The 21,596-nt window shown below is 42.4% G+C and overlaps 1 protein-coding gene across 8 annotated transcripts; it reads right to left on the reverse strand.

Annotated features, from left to right (window-relative positions):
• Window positions 1-5,930: 5,930 nt before the first annotated feature.
• LOC136549412 (histone deacetylase 15) lies at window positions 5,931-21,085 on the reverse strand. 8 transcript variants are annotated; one of them, XM_066540665.1, is made up of 20 exons: window positions 20,695-21,076; window positions 19,522-19,571; window positions 18,687-18,772; window positions 15,606-15,883; window positions 15,336-15,500; window positions 15,130-15,220; window positions 14,050-14,108; window positions 13,462-13,540; window positions 12,978-13,042; window positions 12,822-12,877; window positions 12,478-12,601; window positions 12,226-12,351; window positions 12,074-12,124; window positions 11,434-11,502; window positions 10,695-10,803; window positions 10,317-10,396; window positions 8,797-8,879; window positions 8,300-8,345; window positions 7,451-7,619; window positions 5,931-6,408 (listed from the first exon to the last, which is right to left on the reverse strand). In XM_066540665.1, the coding sequence occupies exons 3-20, from the start codon at window positions 18,712-18,714 to the stop codon at window positions 6,230-6,232; spliced, it is 1,857 nt and encodes a 618-aa protein (XP_066396762.1). In that variant the 5' UTR covers window positions 18,715-18,772; window positions 19,522-19,571; window positions 20,695-21,076; the 3' UTR covers window positions 5,931-6,229. The 8 variants fall into 8 exon arrangements, with proteins under 8 accessions (XP_066396762.1, XP_066396754.1, XP_066396755.1 ...); XM_066540657.1 differs by having other exon boundaries at window positions 15,336-15,883; XM_066540658.1 differs by having other exon boundaries at window positions 15,336-15,883; window positions 19,024-19,571.
• Between the last annotated feature and the right edge of the window lie 511 nt (window positions 21,086-21,596).

The following is a 21,596-nucleotide window of genomic DNA, read 5'->3' on the forward strand; positions in this document are numbered from 1 at the left end:
AGCGTCCGGTCAAACCAGACACAATCACCTTGGTCAACATACAACAATACAATCAGACATAGGACGTAGGTATTATGCCTTCACGACGACCGAACCTGGATAAAACCTCGTGTCTGTCTTGCGTCACCATCTCATTCGTAGCTAGCGCACTTGTCTACCAATAATCTACTACCTTAGGCATACCCCTAGGTAGACTGCCGACCATATTTCGTCGACACCATCAAACTTGATCTCACTCTTGTTTAGCTTCTTAAGCATCTTGGCGGTCTTCGTCACCATGAGAGCAAGGCTTTCATCATCAACTTCATCTTCGCTTGAGCTCTCATACTCAAGTGTTGCCTTGCCCTTCTCTTGGCTAACTTTGAATGCTAAGTCCTTATCTTTCTTCTTGGTAGAGGATGAGCCATCTTGTGGCGTGATGCGCATGTACATCTCATGAGCATTGATCTTCCCCAAGATTTGTGTCGGTGTAGCGGTGGAAAGATCACCTTGATGTAGCACGATCACAATATGCCCATATTTGTCAATGGAGAGGACACTCAAGATCTTTCTTACAACATCGGATGGTTGCATTTGAGTGAGTCTAAGCCCATTGACTTCCTCTACAAGAATATTCAAACGTGAATACATTTCATTAGCACTTTCCTTATGAAGCATTTCAAAAGAGTTGAGCTTTTTCATGACAAGATGATAGCGTTCCTCACGCTCACTCTTAGTTCCCTCATGGAGCGCACAAACGTCCGACCATAGTGCATGGGTGTCTTTGTGGTTCCTCACCCGATTAAACACATCTTTGCAAAGACCTCTAAAGATGATGTTTCAAGCCTTTGCATTCCACTTCTCGTAATTAACCTCATCGCCTTATAGGTTAGTAGCATCCCGAGGTTTTGAGAAGCCTTGTGAGGCGACTCTAAGTATACCAACATCTAGAGCCTCTAGATACGCCTCCATGTGAATTTTCCAATAAGCAAAGTCATCTCCCTCAAAGATAGGAGGAGGTCTATCCCTGTGAGACATCTTGCTCTAGGCAGTTAAGCCTAAATATGTGAGCACGAGGCTCTGATACCAATTGAAAGGATCAAGATGCCCAAGAGGGGGGGATGTGAATTGGACTAATTCTAAATTTCTTTCAATAATTAAGTCCTATGGTTAGCCCAATTAACCCCTTGTGCCTAGAAAGTGTTTCTAAGTGTTCTACCGCACAAAAGACTTGCAATCTAAGTTCCAATCCTACTCTAGCATGATAATTCTAAGAATATAAAGACATGAATTGAATTGCACAAAGTAAATGCTCAAAGTAAATAGAGAGGAAGGAATGCGGCGATGTTTTGCTGAAGTATCGAAGAGTCGCCACTCCCCACTAGTCCTCATTGGAGCACCCGCGCAAGGGTGTAGCTCCCTCTTGATCCGCGCAAGGATCAAGTGCTCTCTACGGGTTGATTCTTCGACACTCTGTCACGGTGAATCACCCACAACCGCTCACAACTTGAGTTGGGTCATCCACAAGCTCCGCCGGGTGATCACCGAACTCCCAATCACCACCAAGCCATCTAGGTGATGGCGATCACCAAGAGTAACAAGCATGAACTCTCACTTAACCACGACAAGCCTAATGAGAAGGTGGATACACACTTTGCTACTCTTGATCTTCACTAATGAGGGCTCTCTTTGGGATTCTCAAATCTCAATCACCTCACTAGGACCTTGCTCTTTTTGGCACTCTCTAAGGTGTTTCTCAGCTGTTGGAATGAGCAAAAGTACCCCCACACACAAGTGAAGGTGGTATTTATAACATAGGCTAAGAAATGAACCGTTGTGTGCCTCTACGGGGTGACTGGACGCTCCGGTCATGTTGACCGGACGCTCCAGTCAGTATACCCCGAACTCCAGTGATTACAGTGTGACCGGACGTTGGCCAGCGTCCGGTCATGATTTTCCCTCTCTGGAACCTTACTAGAGTCGACCGGATGCTGCCTCTCAGCGTCCGATCACTTGACCTCTCAGCGTCCGGTCAAACCAGACACAATCACCTTGGTCAAATGAACTGATCAGACCCTGAGCCAGCGTCCGGTCACACCAGAGCCAATGTCCGGTCAGTATTTGACCCTCCATTCACTTCCAACTCTCGAACATATGTGAATGAAGTTTGCTCCATTAGATCATAGGGCTATCTTAGAGCTACCTAGTGCTAGTTTGAACAAGTGTACACCACACCTAACTCACTAGACTCATCTAGGTCAAGCTACCCATTCATACCCCCCTTAATAGTACAGCCAAAGGAAAAACAAAGTCCTAAACTACTCTAAGTGTCTCTCCAACTCCAATCGACACTTAGAACTAGTGCATCCTTAACCTTGTCGTCCATCCTTTAAAAACTAAAACAATTTCCATCGTAGGGGCATGACAACCATGATTGCCCAATCGATCTCCATTACCATGACCTAACTTAAATGCCTCTGCAAAACACACGTTAGTCTTAGTAATTGTGGGGTGTATGACCCCGGATACCCACGACAGACCACATGGGCTACGCCCCTAGGGGTGGCCCAGCCCACAAGAAGAAGTCTTGCGAGGCACGACTCTGCTCGGCGCCTCCCGCAAGACATTGGGAAGATATCCTGAAGATATTACGAGTTCTGTTAGGATATGTATGATTCCAAGATTCCTATATTCAGTTATTACTTTCCGATTATCTCTTAGATCTAACCGACTTGTAATCCTGCCTCCCAGACTGTATAAGGCGGGCAGGGACCCCCTCTAAAATCATGGCATATCATATGATGCTAATACAAACCAACATACCACATGAGTAGGGTATTACGTCATACTAATGGTCTAAACCTGTCTAACTCGTGTGTCTCTGTTGCCTTTTTGTTCTTGATCTCGCGCCGATTAATCTACCTTCGTGGAATACCCCTCGGAGGACTGCCGACGATATTCTATCGACAGTTGGCGCACCAGGTAGGGGTGTGCGTGCTTCCTTGTCGAGCAAGATGGCTTTTTCTGTAGGCTCTTTATCCCTTCCATAGCCCGGCCAGATCTTCACGGTCGGATCCATCTCATGGGTCATCAACGCTGACGGAGTCGGAGAGCTCCTCAAGCCGGAGCAGATCTGTTCTGCGTCGGCCACCCCTGCACCTATAACTGTAGATCCAATCTCGAAGGCGATTCTGAGGTCTCTTTCGGCAACAACTCGTCGTCCGCTTCCTCGCTACCAGAGGAAGCCGATCAACAATGACGATTTGATCAAATCCATCGATCGGGTCGGACTGAAGCTCGCCGATTGTCTCTCCATCGTCAAATCGGCACTGAACACTCTGGTTCCGCGCCGACCACCCTCCGATCCAGATCTATCGGAGGGTGATAAGGAAACTGCAGAGGCTACGGCCCTACCCTTCAGATTATCCAACGCCGCCGCCGCTTACCAACACGCCCTAAGGGGCAAACTCGCCGACCAGGTCGCCGTCTAGCTCCTGCCAGCCGTCAACACGCTACACTCACGCTACACTTAGGCCGAAGCCCTAGGGCGCATCTCCAGACCATCCTGGAAGAAGCTCCGGGCTTTGAGTCTCAGGGCTCTACAGAGACCCTCGTCGAGACCTTCTCCGATCAATTTCTCCTTCCACCCTTCCGGGGTGGTGCGATCTTCAACGTCAGCATCGACAGCCCTCCTCGGAACGGCGAAACCGAGGAGGAGCGCGTTGCTCGGGAGAACCGAAACGTCAACCGCACGCAGCGGCGAGAAAACGAGGCAGCCATCGCGAGGGCCGAGGCTGCTCGAAATAATTGGCTTGACTCTTAAGGAAGACCGCTCCCGCTCTACCGCGACCTCGACGAAGAATTCCTCCGCGTCGACGGCCACGATGTCTTCAAGACTCCAAGCGCCAATTTAGCAGCAGCCGCCAACGAGCTTGTCATAAGCCTTCTCCAAGTCAATGAAAACCAAGTGGAGGTCCTTCTTCTGCTCTCTAAACCGCTCCATAACCTGTCTTATTAAGAAGATTGCTTCTGTGGTTGACCTTTCAGGCATGAAATCAAATTGGTTTGTTGATATCTGCATCGTTCCTCGCAGGCGCTGCTCGATGACTCTCTCCCATAACTTCATAGTATGGCTCATCAACTTAATTCCCCGATAATTAGTACAACTATAGATATCTCTCTTGTTCTTGTAGATTGGTATTAATATGCTTCTTCTCCACTCCTCAGACATCTTGTTCGATCGAAAGATATTGTTGAACATCTTGGTTAACCATACTATAGCTATATCCCCGAGACATCTCCACACCTTGATTGGGATACCATTAGGGCCCATCGCTTTGCCCCCTTTTATCCTTTTTAAGGCTTCTCTGACCTTCGATTCTTGAATCCTCCGCACAAAGCGCCTGTTAGTGTCATCAAACGAGTCGTCCAGCTGAACGGTTGTGTTCTCGTTCTCACCATTGAACAATTTATCAAAATACTCGTGCCATCTATGTTTGATCTTATCCTCCTTCACCAAGAGCTGCTCACTCTCATCCTTTATGCACTTGACTTAGTTGAAGTCCCTTGTCTTCCTATCGTGAGTCATAGCCATCCTATAAATGTCCTTCTCTCCTTCCTTCTACTCAAACGTCGATAAAGGTCTTCATAGGCCCGCCCCTTTGCCTCACTCACCGCTTGTTTTGTAGTCTTCTTTGTCACCTTGTACTTCTCTATGTTGTTTGCACATCTGTCATGATACAAGCGTTTATAGCGCTCCTTCGTTTCCTTAATAGCCTTTTGCACATCTTCATTCCACCACCAAATGTCTTTCGAGTCGCATCCACTCCCTTTGGTCACTCCAAACACCTCTAAAGCAACCTTCCGAACGCATGTTGTTATCTTCTCCCACATATTGTTTGCATCGCCTTCATCATTCCAAGGACCCTCTTCAATGACCTTTTCCTTAAATGCCTTTGATGACTTCCCTTCTAATTTCCACCACTTTGTTCTAGCAACCTTAGCTTGTTTATTCCCATGAGCTTGCACCAGAAAGCGAAAATCAAGCCACCACCAGCTTGTGTTGAGCGACCACGCATTGTCCAGATATCACCTTACAATCCACGCATGTTCGTTTATTCCCTCATTGTAAGAACAAAGTCGATTTGACTAGAGTACCGACCGCTACTAAAGGTCACTAAATGAGACCGTCTCTTACGGAAGAAAGTGGTAGCTATCATCAGATCAAAAGCTATGACGTCCTCTCCCTCCTGGTTCTACTACCATATCCAAAACCCCATAAACCGTCTCAAAACCTACACTTGATGTACCTACATGGCCATTAAGATCACCTCTATAAAGAGCTTCTCGCTACTCTACTATAACAAAAAAATAAAAGGAAATTTTAGAACTTAGCGCACATATACATGTATGCAGCTAAGGTTTAATCTGGGTGGATGAAGCCATAAGCTCAAAACTCCAGCCCACCCAAGGGTTCTTTATATACAAATAGTTGAATTTACAAAGAAATATACAATTTTCCTCGAATGCAAGCCAGATGCTCTGCGACAAGATAGTGATATACTGTATACACATCAAACCAGAGCAAATGGCTTCATCCTTCAAGGCAAAAATAACAGTCGAGATCAAACTTCTGGCCACCTCAGTATCACAAGGGCGGAGTCAGTGATGGTGATCAATGATGGATGGCTGGTAACTGACCTATCAAAGATGCAGATAAAAATGACCACCGGACAAGATATATTCAGAGCGAGAAGATACTGATGTGACATGCAACAGCTCCTCAAAGGCGGCAGAATCCATTTCCATGAAAAACACCACCATCCGCTTCACGTTACATGAAAATCCCTAGTCAATTAACACACTTGAAAGACGGTGAATCAGTTGAGTAACAATTGCACATCAGACGTCGCAGTCAGTCACGCAGAAAATCAGCAAAAATCCATATGCAATAACAGGGTCTAATAACTGAGATGCATGCCATTCCAGCTCTGCAAGGTTTTTCTATCGATGACCAGTACATACATCTATGGTACGAACCAACCAAAGAAAAAGATGGTAACATGAAACTTCGGTTGCTACACCACGCATGTTAACACAACGGGTTGCTGTCAAACTTCATCTGAAACGGCAGACCATCATGCAAGTAACCAGTCAAAACTAAGCTCTAGGTAAACGCAAGCTACTCTGCTTTAGGAAACCCAGTCAGCGAACTACCCTGTTCATGCCTAGAAGATCAATAGTCAGCGAACTACCCATCTAAGGTGCTGCTGAAACCAGTTGCTTTTCCTTCTCCGGACCCCTTGATTTTCCTCTGACGACAGCGCTCAAAAAGCGCTTCGTACAGAAGCCTTTTGCTTCCCAACTTCCACCAGAAGGGCCCTAATCCTCCTGAATGCTTCCTTTTCTTCAGCTCATTATGTTTGGTGACTATACATATAAAACAAAGAATTATATCAGAATCCTTCTAATCAAGAGTAATACTCCCGTTCCAAATTATAAGATGTTTGGCTTTTTTCTGATACGTTGCTTTTACTATGTGTATCTAGACATAGCATATATCTAAGTTCATAGCAAAAGGAATTTATCTAGAAAAGCCAAATCGTCTTATAATTCGGAACGGAGGGAGTAGTAATTAGTAAAACAAGTATACAAGAAAAAGAATATATCCTCAGATAAATTATAGCCTTCATGATATACTCAGAAATGAACTAAGAGCCAAATCTAGATCCAACACCTCTTATCTAGGGATGGCAGTCCAACCCACTGGTGCGGGGTACTTGGGGGTGCCACAACAGGTCGGTGTGGGTGCAAAATTCCACCTGTGGATGCAGGTGCAGGTGAGAGTCCATGACTTCACCTATGGGCGGTGGTGGAGGGATGTTCATTGAAAAAAGTTGCACAACTAAGGGACAAAAGGCACCTTTCAAAAAAAAAAAAACGGGGGCAAAAGGCTAACTCAACAACTGAAACCAGAAAAATAGTAGTTAAAACAAAAGGCGTGGTGTACGAGCTTTCGTGCATGCATGGAGCCACGCAAATATGGCAATCATGCAGGAAACTTCACAGCACGGGGTCCAACCCATGGGTGCAAGTGCAGAATTTCACCCCTTAGGTAATGTGTTGAGGACAGGTTTTTACTCCCCCCACACCCAACCCAACCCATCACCATCCCGACTTTTGATCAAGATTCAGGACCAGCTTAAGAAAGAATGAAAGATATATTCAGTGCAAAGTTGTTCCTTGGCGCTTGAAATTAATGCTTGCATGTTTTATTTTGCAATCCAATGCATGCTCAAACTTCGCTTGGATTTCTTCTAATCATGTCACGCGTTCAGATCATCACTTCTTATTAAGCAATTCATATAAATTGTTAGGAAGCAAATCTCTAATATCAAATCCAAAGGTAACCAGCCTTCTCGCTGAGGTTTCATGATGGTTATGCAATTCAATAATCAGTTATGTTACTCACTATGACTGGAAGAAACCGACCCCTGCTGTGCCTGTAGTGATGCATATGTTGGACCTAAAACTGGCCAAAATTGTTGTTGAATCTTCAGGACTTGAGAAACAGTCTTCAAGGCCTCTCTTGATGGTGAACCTACAAATGAAGCACGATTTGGACCATCCCCAAGTAGGACCTGCATTCATCACAAAAACCAAATAATTAACCCACTGCTAAATGGACGACAGCATCAAAAGGCTAATTATCTGCATTCACAATCTACCATGTTGTCGAGTGTTAGCATGTCTATGACCAAATAACTGCACGATGCTTGACATCTTAGCATCGATATCTTGCCTAATGCTAAAAAAGCAAACCTTAAAACAATCCCTGAAACTTTAGTCCTTGAACTACAAGATGTTCATAGGAATATAAAACTGTTGCTTCTTTCTGGAAATTTAACAAGCAGCTGATACATTAAACACATTTTTGTAATATTTACATTTGGAAGCACCAGAATGACTGTCTTCAATGGTGCACAACCAAGGGTCTCTAGTGCTGCAGGAAGTTGCTGATGAAATTGCTCTCTTGTGCATGGTCGGTGCTGAAGGGCTCTGTGAGTTACTCCTAAGGTCGCTTACCCAGACATCTAGTCTGTGTTGTGTGAGTTGGTCGCTGAATTTTGTGTGGCTAAACTGTTAAAATTATGTCTGTGGGGTGTGTTTGGAAATGAGGGTCCCTAGCTCCTATCTTTCTACATTTCTTTCTTAATGAAATGATATAGAGCTCTCCTGCGTGTTTGAGAAAAAAATTGAAATATTTACACATCCCATTCTCACACGACTAATGCTATTACTTATTAGAAGGAATACAGACCTTAACAACTTCAGTAGCTGATGAGGATATCGACCGGAGATTGTATCTGTAGGACAACACAGACGCTTTGTGAGTATTAACCGGGGAAACTTTCTCAAAAAGGGCCTAACACCAGAACGCTTATTAGAGTAAGATACTTTTGTCAATAAAAAGGCACCATTTTCTTAAAAAAAAACAACCCTAAGGATTGTTATGCACAGTAGGTTCCACATTTTCAGCCCAATACTACTACAGCAGCATACAAGCAATCGTTCCTTTGAACCTTGATGTGGCAACTTGTCATTGGCATCTCAGTCACCCATTTTTTAGTTAAAACATATACACCTAATGAAGTTGCATAGGCACATAGCATAACAATCAAGTCCTAGATTCTTTTTGTTTGGGCTTAATATCTGACATAGAGCATAGCAGTAGCACGTATAATGTCCTACCTAACTTTCAACTTTCTACAAATTTGTTATATTTTTCTCAAATTAAGAAGAGAACCAGGTACGTACCCTCCCTCAAGTATCACCAACAATCTTCCATTTGAGCAATCAGCTAGCAGGGATGTCATCCAAGAGTATCCAGCTGGAGTAACCTAATATTGAAGAAGGAAAGTTACACAAAAACTATGAGTTAGCATAATGTGGCTTCAGCATGTAATGTAATTGCACATCAGAAAACGTCAATACAACTCCAACATTAAAAAGAACCTGAAAGTCTACAGAACAACCGACTAGAAAACAAGAGTAATATCAATCAAAGGTTGCATTGAGTTTTGCTTCCAATCTTCCAATTGGGAACTTCAGTCAACTTAATCGCTTCTTATATTTTTGCCAGTACTTTGGACCTACTGCCAAGTACAACAAAAGGAACATGCATCTTGCACTCATACTGTCATAATAAGTTCTAGATCATCCCTAAAAAGTTTTAGTACTTACATGAGGTTGTACCCTTGATCATGTTTTTTAAGGTGGCGTCTAGTTGTCACCTAGGCGTCTAGGCGCTAAAAAATCTAGGCATCACTGTAGCCACGACCAAAAATCAGCAAAATGAGAGGAGGGGAGGGATAAGAGGAAGAACTGGAGGACCAGGCAAGGACAAGCGCACCCGTGCTCCCATCCCCATCAGCTCCAGCTCCTGTCGCCATCACAGCTTTCTTCACAAGCCAACTTCTTCGTCATTGGAGATCTGGGAGGGGCAGCAGCAGGCCAGCAGCTCTAGTAGAGGGGATCTAGAAGGGGAAGAGGTAGGGAGGAATGGTTGCGTGTGGCAGCAGCGCATATGGAGAACAGGGGAGGGATGGAGGCAAGAGGCACAGGGAGAGGGGCAGTGGCGGCACTGGGATGCTTGACAATGGTGCGGGGAGGACCACAGGTACAGGTAGGTCACGCAACACGCCAGGAAGGGTATATGGGCTGGGCCTTTTTTGTGCCTTGTCCTTCTAATAGTCACAGAAAACAGGGTCAAAGATATTGACCCTCGACCCAGGAACGTCGTCCCCAGCCCGCGTAAAAAGGGTCATTTTCGTCACCATCTCTCACAAGTAGCATACTATGTTCCTCAATCCCATTCAACCTATCAACCCAGGAAGTTTGTGAATATGCCTTCTTCTTTTCTTTTCTTTTTTTTCCTTTTTCTCCCTACTCCATGCTGCTTCTTTGAAGTTTCTAAGAATCATATGGCGACGCCTTGCCTTGCCTTATGATTGCCTAGGCGATTGGAAGGGGGTGCCTCGCCATGTCTCACCTTACCACCTTAAGAACCATGCCCTTGATAAAATCAAATGCTTAAAAGCAGCTCAAAATCTAGCTTCTACAAATAAGCAGGTCAAATAAACTCGGTTTCTGCATAATGTAAAAAAGAAAGGTCAGCCTAACTTCCAAGAGGGAAGTCATCTGCTTAAGTATTGAGTCTTATCATTCATTTCCCAATAGAAACAAAGTAAACAAAGTAAGAATGTAATGCATACACAGGACAGGAGGGCAGCAGCCACATTTTAGAGTTTAGCAATCAAAATTAAGAGGAATCTTACATCACAACCACCCAGAGGGTCACCTCTAGCTGCATCGAATCCAGCAGATATTATAGTGATGTCTGCGGCAAACTCTGCAGCTGCACAAATACAAGATTCGCAACAACAATAATAATAAAAGCAGTAAGAAAGCTGTGGAACAATATTGCAAAAATATGAGTCCATGAAGGCATGTAAATCAAATGGTTCAAGTGCTATTAGCAAACATGTTTTTTCACCCAAAAGAAAAAAAACACCAACCATATGAAACAAAGAAGGCAGCATTCCAATTTGATAAATTTGAGTTATGTGTCTTTCTAACAAGGTGAAAAACGCCAGATCTCCTAGAAGACAAAGCACATAAGAATAGCACACATCTCAATGCTATTTTATTATTACCTATTGGAAGCACCACAGTCTGAAAAGCAAAGATGTAGTCATTGTCTCCAACACCACCACGGCTCCAAGGTATATTAACTGAGAATCCTTGACCATCCAGAACTCCCACCTGAGATTCACGCAAGAAATTACATGTACAAATTTGAAACAGCTTGGAATCAAAACATTGAGAAAGGTGGTACACCACCAATTGCAAAAAGAAATGACACAACCATTCCTAATTTGGTTCGCAAGATATGCCTGGGTACAATTGGATGTATTACAATAGTAGAAATGAATCTCCAGTGTGTGACCTATTCATCATTATAAATGTGATATATAGTACTCCCTCCATTCCAAATTACAAGACGTTTTGGCTTTTCTAGATGCAATGCTTTTGCTATGTATCTAGACATAATTTATATCTAAGTACATAGCAATGTATCTAGAAAAGCCAAAACGTCTTATAAATTGGAATGGAGGGAGTACTTGATATTTTGGTCCTAATGCTCTAGCGTACAAAGCTGTTAGATTTAACCAATCTGGATCACTTACAATCTAAACAAGAAATTTCAGTTGCTCGTCAATTGGCGGAACTCTAAGATGTCCAAGTACTGTTGATACGTGAAAAAGGCTTTCAATCAGTTTAGATTCATCATGCATGTTGTTCTTATTAACACATTCAGCTAGCAGTCAAATTTCATTCAATTATACAGCTTCAAGAAAAAGACATTATACTGCAAATTTGTTAAACAGACACCTCATGAGCTGCTCCAGTTCCAGGGTAAAAGTTTCCATCCTCATGACGATGTAATGATATGTACAAGACCTGAAATGAAAAAATGGAACAGACATTCCATACAACTGTAAATTTGGACAGCTAGCAAGCTCATGGAGATATAGAATATACAATGGTGCACATACGGACAGTGCATAATAAGTAATTAAATGTGATTAAGGTCACAGGTTAGATAACATGATTAAATTTTTGAACTCAGGTTTGATAATATCTTTGTTGTGATAGCACATAGACGTTAATTACTTAGCGCTGGAAGAACCCAGCTACATATCCTTGTTTCTACTATTAATCCACAAAACAGCCATGATGAATAATTTGAAATCCAAAGCAGTTCAAACTTCAACAATGTGTTATGTAGAACACTACTATACATTGAAGTTGCACTTTATTTAATCTCTGCCATCATTATTAACTGTTCCATGTGATCCTTTGTCAGAAGAATAAATTGGGGAAACATACAGCAGGAAAAAAATGAATAGGCACTATAAAGCAGAAAAAACATGAAAAAGGCAACAAAGTCAATGCTAGGTTTAAATTTTGCTATTCTGTGACACGAAAAGAAAAAGAAAGCCATAGCATAAAAGGAAAGGAGACGACTCACTGTTTTGTCCCCTTCGAATATCTCTTGTGTGCCATTTCCATGGTGCACATCCTGCAACAACAATTGAGAACCTACTGATGAGATAATCAACATTAATTAGCATTATTGACTATAAAATAGGTAGTACAAAAGAATCTATGCAAGATCATTACCCAGTCAACTATGAGGACTTTCTTGGCACCTGCTCTTTTTGCAGCTAACGCAGCCACTGCTGCATTGTTGTGAAGACAAAAACCCATTGCTTGCTTCACCCCTGCATGATGCCCAGGAGGTCTTACCTGTTTTCCAATAGACCCAATCGATATGAAGAATAATACATAACTACCAATTACGTTTCAGGCTTACTGTGCAGAATGAAAAAGTTTTGTGAAAAATTTGAAGGTACAAGATCATAAGCACAGTACCAGTGCAAAGCCATTACGAACACGCCCAGATACCATCAAACTAGCAAGATCAGCACATAATCCAGCTGCAAGTTTGGCAGCACATGCTGAATGTCCATTTGCATAAGTATCCGAAGTAAAGTAACTGCAAATTGTGTTATTAGCCCAAGAATGATTTTCACACAAAAATGCCAAGATAGGCTAAGCATTCATTAATAATGACCAAAACAGTTAGTGATAAACTAACAGATCATGGCATTTCAAAGCAAAAAAAAAAAAAAAAAAAATCTCGAACAAGCAGGAGGGCTGTGTATCTTTAATATTAAGAAGAAAATATTTGAAAGTAAAAAATAAGCAAGCAGTACCTGTAAAGCATGTTCTTCGTCTGCTCGACGCTTTCAATGTGGTCTGGACTATGAACCTAGAAGTTCCCAAAATTTCAGTGCATCGGGGCTATCAGAGAGATTATGAAACAAAAAAAATCTATACTCGGGAAATACACCTGCAAACCTCTTACTTACCATAAGGAGTTCCTCCTTCGTGATTTCTCGAGGAGGTACCAAAGCACATTTTGAGGGAAAGATCCCTGAAGGATATAGAGACGAGTTAATGTGTACTAATAACAACTAGAATAGAAAGGACACTCACCAAACCACTTGTTGACATGACATCGTGTTTTTGCTACACGACCACAATCATGTAGTTATTGTCTAGATATCCTTTTTTTTTGCTACAATGGAAAGATCATACAATCTAGATTGCATCTCCCTTTTTGTAAATTTGTCACTATATCACCAAAACATTGCACTGGAGTTTTCTTGCAGCATTTTCAATAAAAAAATTTCTTGCAGTAGACCTTTGTAAGTGCAACTATACCACTTAACTAGACTAGTAGACTAACACTTAATTGCACGAACGTAACCCGTTTGACATGAATAAAACACATAGGCTACACACAAAGTTTAACAGACAACCAGATTAATAAAGGTAAAAGATAGTATGCACCTGCAGCAGCAAGACTTGCAGCAATGGCGCGAAGGCGATCCGGTCTTTCTGGATGCGGATTTGGTTTAACTTCTAGCTGCTAGTATGTGAAGTATCATACATCAGTTCAACAATAATTACAGACTCCACAAGTGATAGACAGAAAGTCAGGAATTGAAGGGAATAATCTAGAAAACACAACTAGTGAAAGGATCTGTATAACCATATGTTAAAACAGATTTTTTTTTATCATTTCCTTTGGCCGCATAGTGAGAAAACAAGACAGAATTTATAACCCTCAAGTATTAAAAAACGGTAGAATGGAGACGTTATGGTATCACAAATGGATAAAGTAGCTTTGTTAAATGCAGAACAAATACAGTATAACATTGTGCCCATAAGTTCCGATTTTGCTCTTTAATGTGACATTAAACAGGTTTATATCATACACAGCATGCGACCAAACAAATAGTCCACCTAAGTGAAGAAAGCTTAAGACCAATACAAAATATCCTTGCTAACTACGAGCTACCACCCTTGATGTAAGAGCTTTAACCCAAATAATATATCATCATATCTGCTAGTTCAAATTTCACAAGTCGTATTTACCTCACTGTGGAGCAGCATTCTTTCATCAAAACCAATCGCTGTAGACACTGGTAGAAACTCTGCATAGAGTAGTCAATAGCGCGAGCAAATGAGAAATTTGAAACTGAGGACCTGTTTGGCACGGCTCCTCCTGAGGGGCTCTCCAAAACGGCTCCGGCTCCTCTGTTTTTTACTGAAAAACGGCTCTTCCAAGAAAACGTTTGGCAGGGCTCCTCTGGAGGAGCCGGAGCCGGAGCCGGAGAGGAGCCCTGCCAAACAGGTCCTGAATACAATAGGCATATGAGAAATTGATTTGGTGGAACACATTCAGATTCTTAAAACTATTGTGTGATGGTAAACATACATTTTTTATTTGTCATTCAGTATAACACCATTCTATTTTGATGCAGTGGAACACATTCGGTGAACATACATTTGTGATACAGTGTAAGACCATTCTATTTCCTTCTTTCATGATTCAGATGGTTTTGGATCCTTATCAAATCTTGCCAATGACAAATTTCCATTGACATGTGCTAATTGGACTATATCACATGATAAAAGAAGCCATGTCAAAATCAAAGGTGGGTTTTATAAAGCCCAGGGAGGAAACTGGAGCAAGTAGAGTGTCAACATATTTGGAAACATGCGGCAGTGTCAATGTGTCGGTTTTTTTGTGTTGGTCATATCACTGGTCCAAATTTGAAAGATATGCATATCACATGCATGGATTAAAGGATGCCTACTTGAAAAGATTGTGAAAGCATTTTTCTTAATATGTTGCCAATTTCAATAAAGTAGGATTCTACAGGTGGCCAGTCTCGATCCAAGCATAAGTCAATAACCAGAATTAGCTACTTATTTAATTCTGTATTAATGAGAATTTTCCTAGGTTGAAACTAGGCTAGGTCAAGTAACCTAGTAGTAGTCTATACATAGCTTCTAGTGCATCTTTCGTCTTTCTTTTTTCTTTTAGTTAGTTATAGTTCCAACCTTGATAAGCAAATAAGAAACAAGTATTCAAATTTTAACAAATATCTGACATTTGACAATGAAAATTGAAAAGTAACGGCAGAACATTAATGCAAAGGCAAACAACACCTGTGTCAGCAGATAACAAAGCTGTCTGTGCAATTTGCTTTTTGAAAACATCATATCCATCTACCACAGATCCCTTAAGCTCATGGCAATTCTAGAATATGAGAACAAGCACCAAAGAAGGAGTCAAAACAATACTATGTACTAAATAGAATTTGCAACTTTTCATAAGTTACACTGCTTGCCTGACCATCAAAAATTAATCTTACCATGCAATGTGTAATCTCGTCCACAATGGGCATTGTGCAGTTGAAGCAAAACCATCTATTCTCAACAAGGCGACTAGCAGGTTCCCAATCACTGTCATCTTCCTCTTCACCATTAAAGAAAAACAGATCCTCCAGTGTTGCCCCAGCTTGCTCCCCCTCAAACTCCTGTGGTAGATCATCAACAGCCATGAAACTTTCCTTTTTTACATCCACACAGCCATCAGGATCAGCACTCTCAACATGACCTATCCTCGCTGTGGAACCCTTTACCTCTTCTTCTAAAGAATCAGCACGATCATTGTTCAGACTGCATGCTCCGCAGTTCTCTTTTGAGGCCTTCACATCAGTATGACCACCAGTCAACGAGGAGACTCCATCCACTCCAGCACAAAAAGGTTTTACATCAGTGCCACAGCTTTGGCATTTGCCATGACAAGCTTGATCAGAAACCCCACACTTCTCCACGCCATGGGAGATCTCACTCTTTTTGCCACTGCTAGGTGCTCTCATATCAGATGCCATAAGAGGATATCCAATGACGCTCAAATCTGCATATAACGACCAACAGATGAAAAACTAGCTCAAGAAACACACTTTAAACAGATAACACCAAGCATTAATAATTACACTATAATCATTAAAGGGTGCCAAATCTCACTACGAGCAATCAGACCTACTCGCATCCCGCCTGAAGCGCAGGTAGTAACAACTACAGCCATAATAGAACAGTAGCATCAGCATCACTGACTAACAATTGAACATCATCACCTCAAAGCGCCAAGACAACACTGTCGTTAGTGCGTTACACTCGCAACGGTAATATCAGGAAATGGGTTTTTTGCCAAATTCATTCAGATGCTCAGCTGGTAGTGTCTACCTACTTTTGCCGCGCAAACTTCATTAAACCCTTCTAAAACCTCACCCATCTCTCTTTCAGCATTATAACAATTTTGCAGCATAGCATCACTAAAACTCTAGGGAACACTCCACCTTCTCACAGCCATCACAGACAACTGCAACATCACCGGAAAATGGTCTAGTTCCACAGTCCCCAAACGAAACAAATCAAAACTCCAGGCGCCTCCCGCACCACCCCTCAACAAAAACCCGGACCTCGCGCCCAGCAATAGTTCATCTCCATGGGCGGTACTGAACCCCCAGAATTTCTTAGAAATATACTCCACCCAGTTTTGGCGCCTCCCGCACCACCCCTCAACAAAAACCCGGACCTCGCGCCCAGCAATAGTTCATCTCCATGGGCGGTACTGAACCCCCAGAATTTCTTAGAAATATACTCCACCCTTGTAACATCAGTATGACTGCCAGTCAACAAAACTGCTTTTAGAAAAAAATCGCCATACATCAACCAAGCCCAGCAGCAACGAACTGGGCGGACCAGAGGTTGAGTCCCTAGCCCAAACCGGGAAAAAAAACTACAGCTACTACAGCAATCCACCCAAACCGCCAGCGCGCTTCCTTACCAACGGAAACGAGAGGATAAGGAGGCCCGAGCAGATCCCCACCGCGCGTCGATCTGCCGAGCGGAGAGAAGAGGGGATCCAGTGGCAGTGGGAGGATGACGAGCCCCGGACAGATCCCCACCCCCGCGAGCGACGAAGAAGATGAGGAGCCCGGATACGGTGGGAGGAAAGCGGCGCGGCGCGGGGCGGGAATTCCGCGGGCGGCAGCAAAACCGGCGGCCTCACCCACGAGGCCGCGACGGGGGAGTGGTGGAGCCGTGGAGGACTGGAGGGGGGAAAAGGTGCAAGAGAGGGTTAGGGCGTAGGCCCCAGAAGACAGTCAGCCGTTTTTATATTGTGTTTTCTGTCTGCTCTAGCCGTTTGAGGGGCCGGGGAAATTACTTTTGGGTCCTTTTTACAATTTTGTCACCAACACAACACATGCTCTCCCTCGGCCTCTCGCGCGATTGTCATCAGCTCTCCAATTCTGACGATGATGTCATCCGCTAACATGCTCTGGCTGGCTCAAGTAGATTTTCATTTTCGAATATGCAGATAATTGAGGTACAAGTATGCACTCTAGGTCCTGTTTGGCCTGCTGCTAGGATATCCACCTATAGATTTTGTGGTCAGGAACTTGTTTGGAACAAGAGAATTTCTTTTTTGTTTCAATATTTTTCATGTGAAATTCATATACCAGTTCCTAAAAATTACTATGTGTACATTTTAAACGAGAGCTACGAGAGGACATATTTCATCAAGCGGATTGCAGGCTAGGGGCCGGGTTGGCTTACTACCGCAGCCTGCCACACTAGAGCTCCGGCCACGCCGCAAGTCTAGCGCACAAAAACAGGGCCGCACTTTTGGCGAGTCACGGTATGCAAACTGAATCATCGACGCCTGAAGCAGGGTGTGGCATGCCGCACCTGTAGTAGTGAACCAAACGCTAGCTCAAGTTAGGCGAGATGAGGCGAGCAGACCTATGGCAAACTCCGGTATCCCTAGTTCTCCTCGGTCCTCAAACCCCCAAACTGAATACACATCGATCTTCGAGTTTTTAAGTTCACATCAATTACCACCATATCAGATTTTTTTAAGGCTAGTCTCAGTAGGAGTTTCGTGTGAGTTTCATTTTTATTAAATTGGTTGACATATAGGTATTTTTTATGACATGCCAGTGTATTTAAGAAGATAGGGAAGAAATGAGTTTCATCTAGCTCTTGGCACAATTGCCAACTCTATATGAGTCATAAAATTAAATGACTATAATAAAACTCTAGAATGAAACTTTGCATTGAGAGAGGGTGTTTCATCCATGTTTTATTTTATTTTATATGACATAACATTCTTGAAAACAATGCCATGAAAATAGCCAGAGACTTTCCTCGATGCTACCCACCCATAAACAGGAAGTGTTGAATTCTACTTTACCAAAGAGTGCTTTTTTTTTGTGGGCAATTTGTTATGCCGTACTACTTCGTATACTTGTGTCCACGCTTGATATATGTTTGTTCATTGACACGACAACTTACACTAATCCTTATTAGGGCCGCTAACTTTTCATGATGCGAGTACTTACCGCGCACATACAAAATTCGCGTCACAAGAAATCTATGTCAACAACGATGACAGTCCATGTAACACCCCAAAACCTTACTACCTAATATGCCAGCACAAGAGTTGGAAACTAGAATGTTCAACAGCAATTTTGGCAGCATCTCCCCTTAAAACGGAGCAACGCGGAAGCAACAACGTATATAGAGAGATATAAATAAGTACACTATCCAGATATAGCATCCTAATGAGCGTATAAGCCTCAATGACAGACTATAAGAAACAACCTAACAATAACCACAAGTAGAAACTTCACTTCCAGTCATGCTATTATTACCACAAACCTTCACACTAGAAGGGGACATGCACGTGCCGAGTGTGCCGCTACTTTCCCACCCTCTAAGCAAAGGCCACCTGAAGCGTCTGGAAAGATAGAAAGGAGGTGTGAGATATAAAAATCTCAGCAAGTAAACTGCTTTAACAAGCCATTTAAACCACAAATTCATTAAGCATCAATTTATACATAAGTTATATGTCAGCCGACAATAAGCCATGGGATGTGTCCAACAATTGATATAAACGCATATGTGGTAAAGATTAGTAACCACCAAGGCAATGAGATAATTCCAAAAGTGATGTATCCTCATATAAGATAAAGATTAGTCATCACCAACCCTTGGAGAAGCGTAGCTTCTCACTAACTCTCCCAAAGCCTCAGACCAAGGAAGCTTTCCTGCCATAGTCCAAAATCAAAATGCATATGCATTGCAAATGCCATGTCTCCTGCCTTCATACCCAACAAGGTATGAAGCCGCATCGATAAACGATGCTGTACCGGTACGGTCACTGCTTAGCAGCGACATAACTCCATATGCCAATGAATGCATATGATGCAGTGCAAATGCCACAAGAAGAAGAATAAATAACCACATATAACACCATGAGCATCTCTCCATGGGGACAAGAAGCCTTGTTCCATTGAACCAACATGAGCATCATCAAGCCACCAGTGTAGGACATTGTTAATTAAATAGAGAGCATATAGCATGTCACAAAGTCATTATATCATGGCTGAGAGGCAACACAATATTGTATTGGTTCTGAATTTTAAAGGTGGAGGTAGAATAAATAACAAGCTAAAGCCGGTTGCAACCACCGTTACGTTTACTTGCCTTCACTGATGATAGATCAAAGAGTTGGGCACACTCCAGTTGCAAATCACCTGATCACAAGTAGTACTCTCAGTACCAACACTATTATTCAAACAAAGACATATGCACTAGAATACCCAAACCCATAGATCAAGCCATTACCAACGCAGTTCGGTTAATAACAATAGCATTGTTGCTTCTCTATTTCTTCCAGTTTTAACCATACATCCAAAGATTATCACAATTTACCAGATGATATAAAACCCCATTACATACAACTTTCCTATATTAAGATTCACCATAAGAGATCTCTAAGATGGCATCAACAATTTCTGAACTTAACTGAACTTTTCTGACGAGGAAACATAACAGTAAACTTATAAAATCCATAACTAGAGATATACTTATCCAACAAATATGTTCGTTATCAATCTGAAAAGGGTAAGAAAAGCTATACAACCTTTGTTTATATCACAAGTTCAGATTCTTCCATTAAGATGGCCAAACATTGAATGGATACAAAACTGTCCAGAACTGACAGAGAAGTACTAAAACTGTACTACCTCCTATTCCCTTCATCCAAAAATTCCAAGATTTCTATATGAAATAGATAAGTCCATTATCCACAACTCTCTAAGTCATTGGGTCCTCGAGAAAAATCATTTAGATGATCTAATCTTGGTTAGAAGTTCGGACTGACAATCTGTCAGACATTGCACAGCATCTTTACTGAACATTCCATATCAGTAGTTACATAAACCCTACAAAGATCAACTTTACCATTCTGGAAAGGTAATGAAAAAAAAAACTACAAATCTCTTATAATTTCTAGAGTCCCATCATGCCTCTATGTTTCTCCAAAACCTCTTATATCCCACTCTGTCCAGAACTTTGTCAGGGAAACACAGGTAACTTAGAAAAATCATATCTCTCAAACAATATGGCCTAAAATCATCATATTTGACGAGATAATAGATCTAAATGTCTTCTACAACTTTGTAGTTCACCAAAACTGCTATTAAGGCCTCTAAGTAGCCCTAATCACTTCCCCTAGAAAAGCTACAGGAACTGCACCACTAAAATCCATGGAATGACATCCCAACAACTTTTATTCCCCTCTAATCCACTTATACCCAAGGCCAAACTCCACCCTAAACACCCAACTTGTGCAGAGAAGGGAGAAATCCAACTCACCTTGGTCACCCACAAACCCTAGGGCGACGGAAAGGGATGGGAAAGGACCGATCTCCATGAAAGATGCACCTCTTCTTGCTCCTCAATCCATTTTTCTCCTTCCCCCCTGGTTGCTGCTGCTTGGAGGAGCTTCTGGAGAGGGAGAGGGCGCAGGGGAGGGGAGAGACACGAGCTGGAGAAGAGGGGCTCGAGCAGGGAGAGGAGGGGCTGGTCTGGAGGTTGAGGGAGAGAGGAGGGGGTGCTGATCTAAAGGAGTTAAAGAGGGGTGTGGGCTGGTTGGGCCTTGGCCCTTCTCAAACTTTTTTTTTCCTTCATTTTTTTTTTGGGCGTTACAGTCCAGCAGCAGCAACTCAAATATTTTAGGGGATTGCGGGGCATGAAAGGGGGCAACTCAAATGGGATGGATCGTCGTTAGTAAGCCTGGGCGTTCGGGTTACCTGATTCGGGTCGGATAATTCGGGTAGTTCAAAATTCGGGTAATAAAAATTGCTACCCGATATTACTCCCGAAAAAATACTACCCGATAATTCGGGTACCCGATAATTCGGGTTCGGGTTCAGGTATTACCCGATATACCCAAATTTACAGAAAACAACAAACTAGCGATCTATACATAATTTCAGCAGCAATTTGTATAGAATTTCAATAGCAATTTGTAGAGAATAATATATTACAGGCACTCATTCAAATAGAGAGAATTATATTTTAATAAAGTGATAAGTTAAATGGTTCAGCTAACAACACATGATGAATACAAAGACAAAACAAATCTTTGGGTAGTTCGGGTAGTTTAGATACCGGAGGATATTACCCGAATTACCCAAACTAATTTCGGGTAATCAAAATCACTATCCGAATTTAGGATCGGATACCTCGGGTTCGGGTAATTCGGGTCCAGGTAA

The sequence above is a fragment of the Miscanthus floridulus genome, chromosome 4 (assembly GCF_019320115.1).
Source record: "Miscanthus floridulus cultivar M001 chromosome 4, ASM1932011v1, whole genome shotgun sequence".
NCBI classification, from domain to species: Eukaryota; Viridiplantae; Streptophyta; class Magnoliopsida; order Poales; family Poaceae; genus Miscanthus; species Miscanthus floridulus.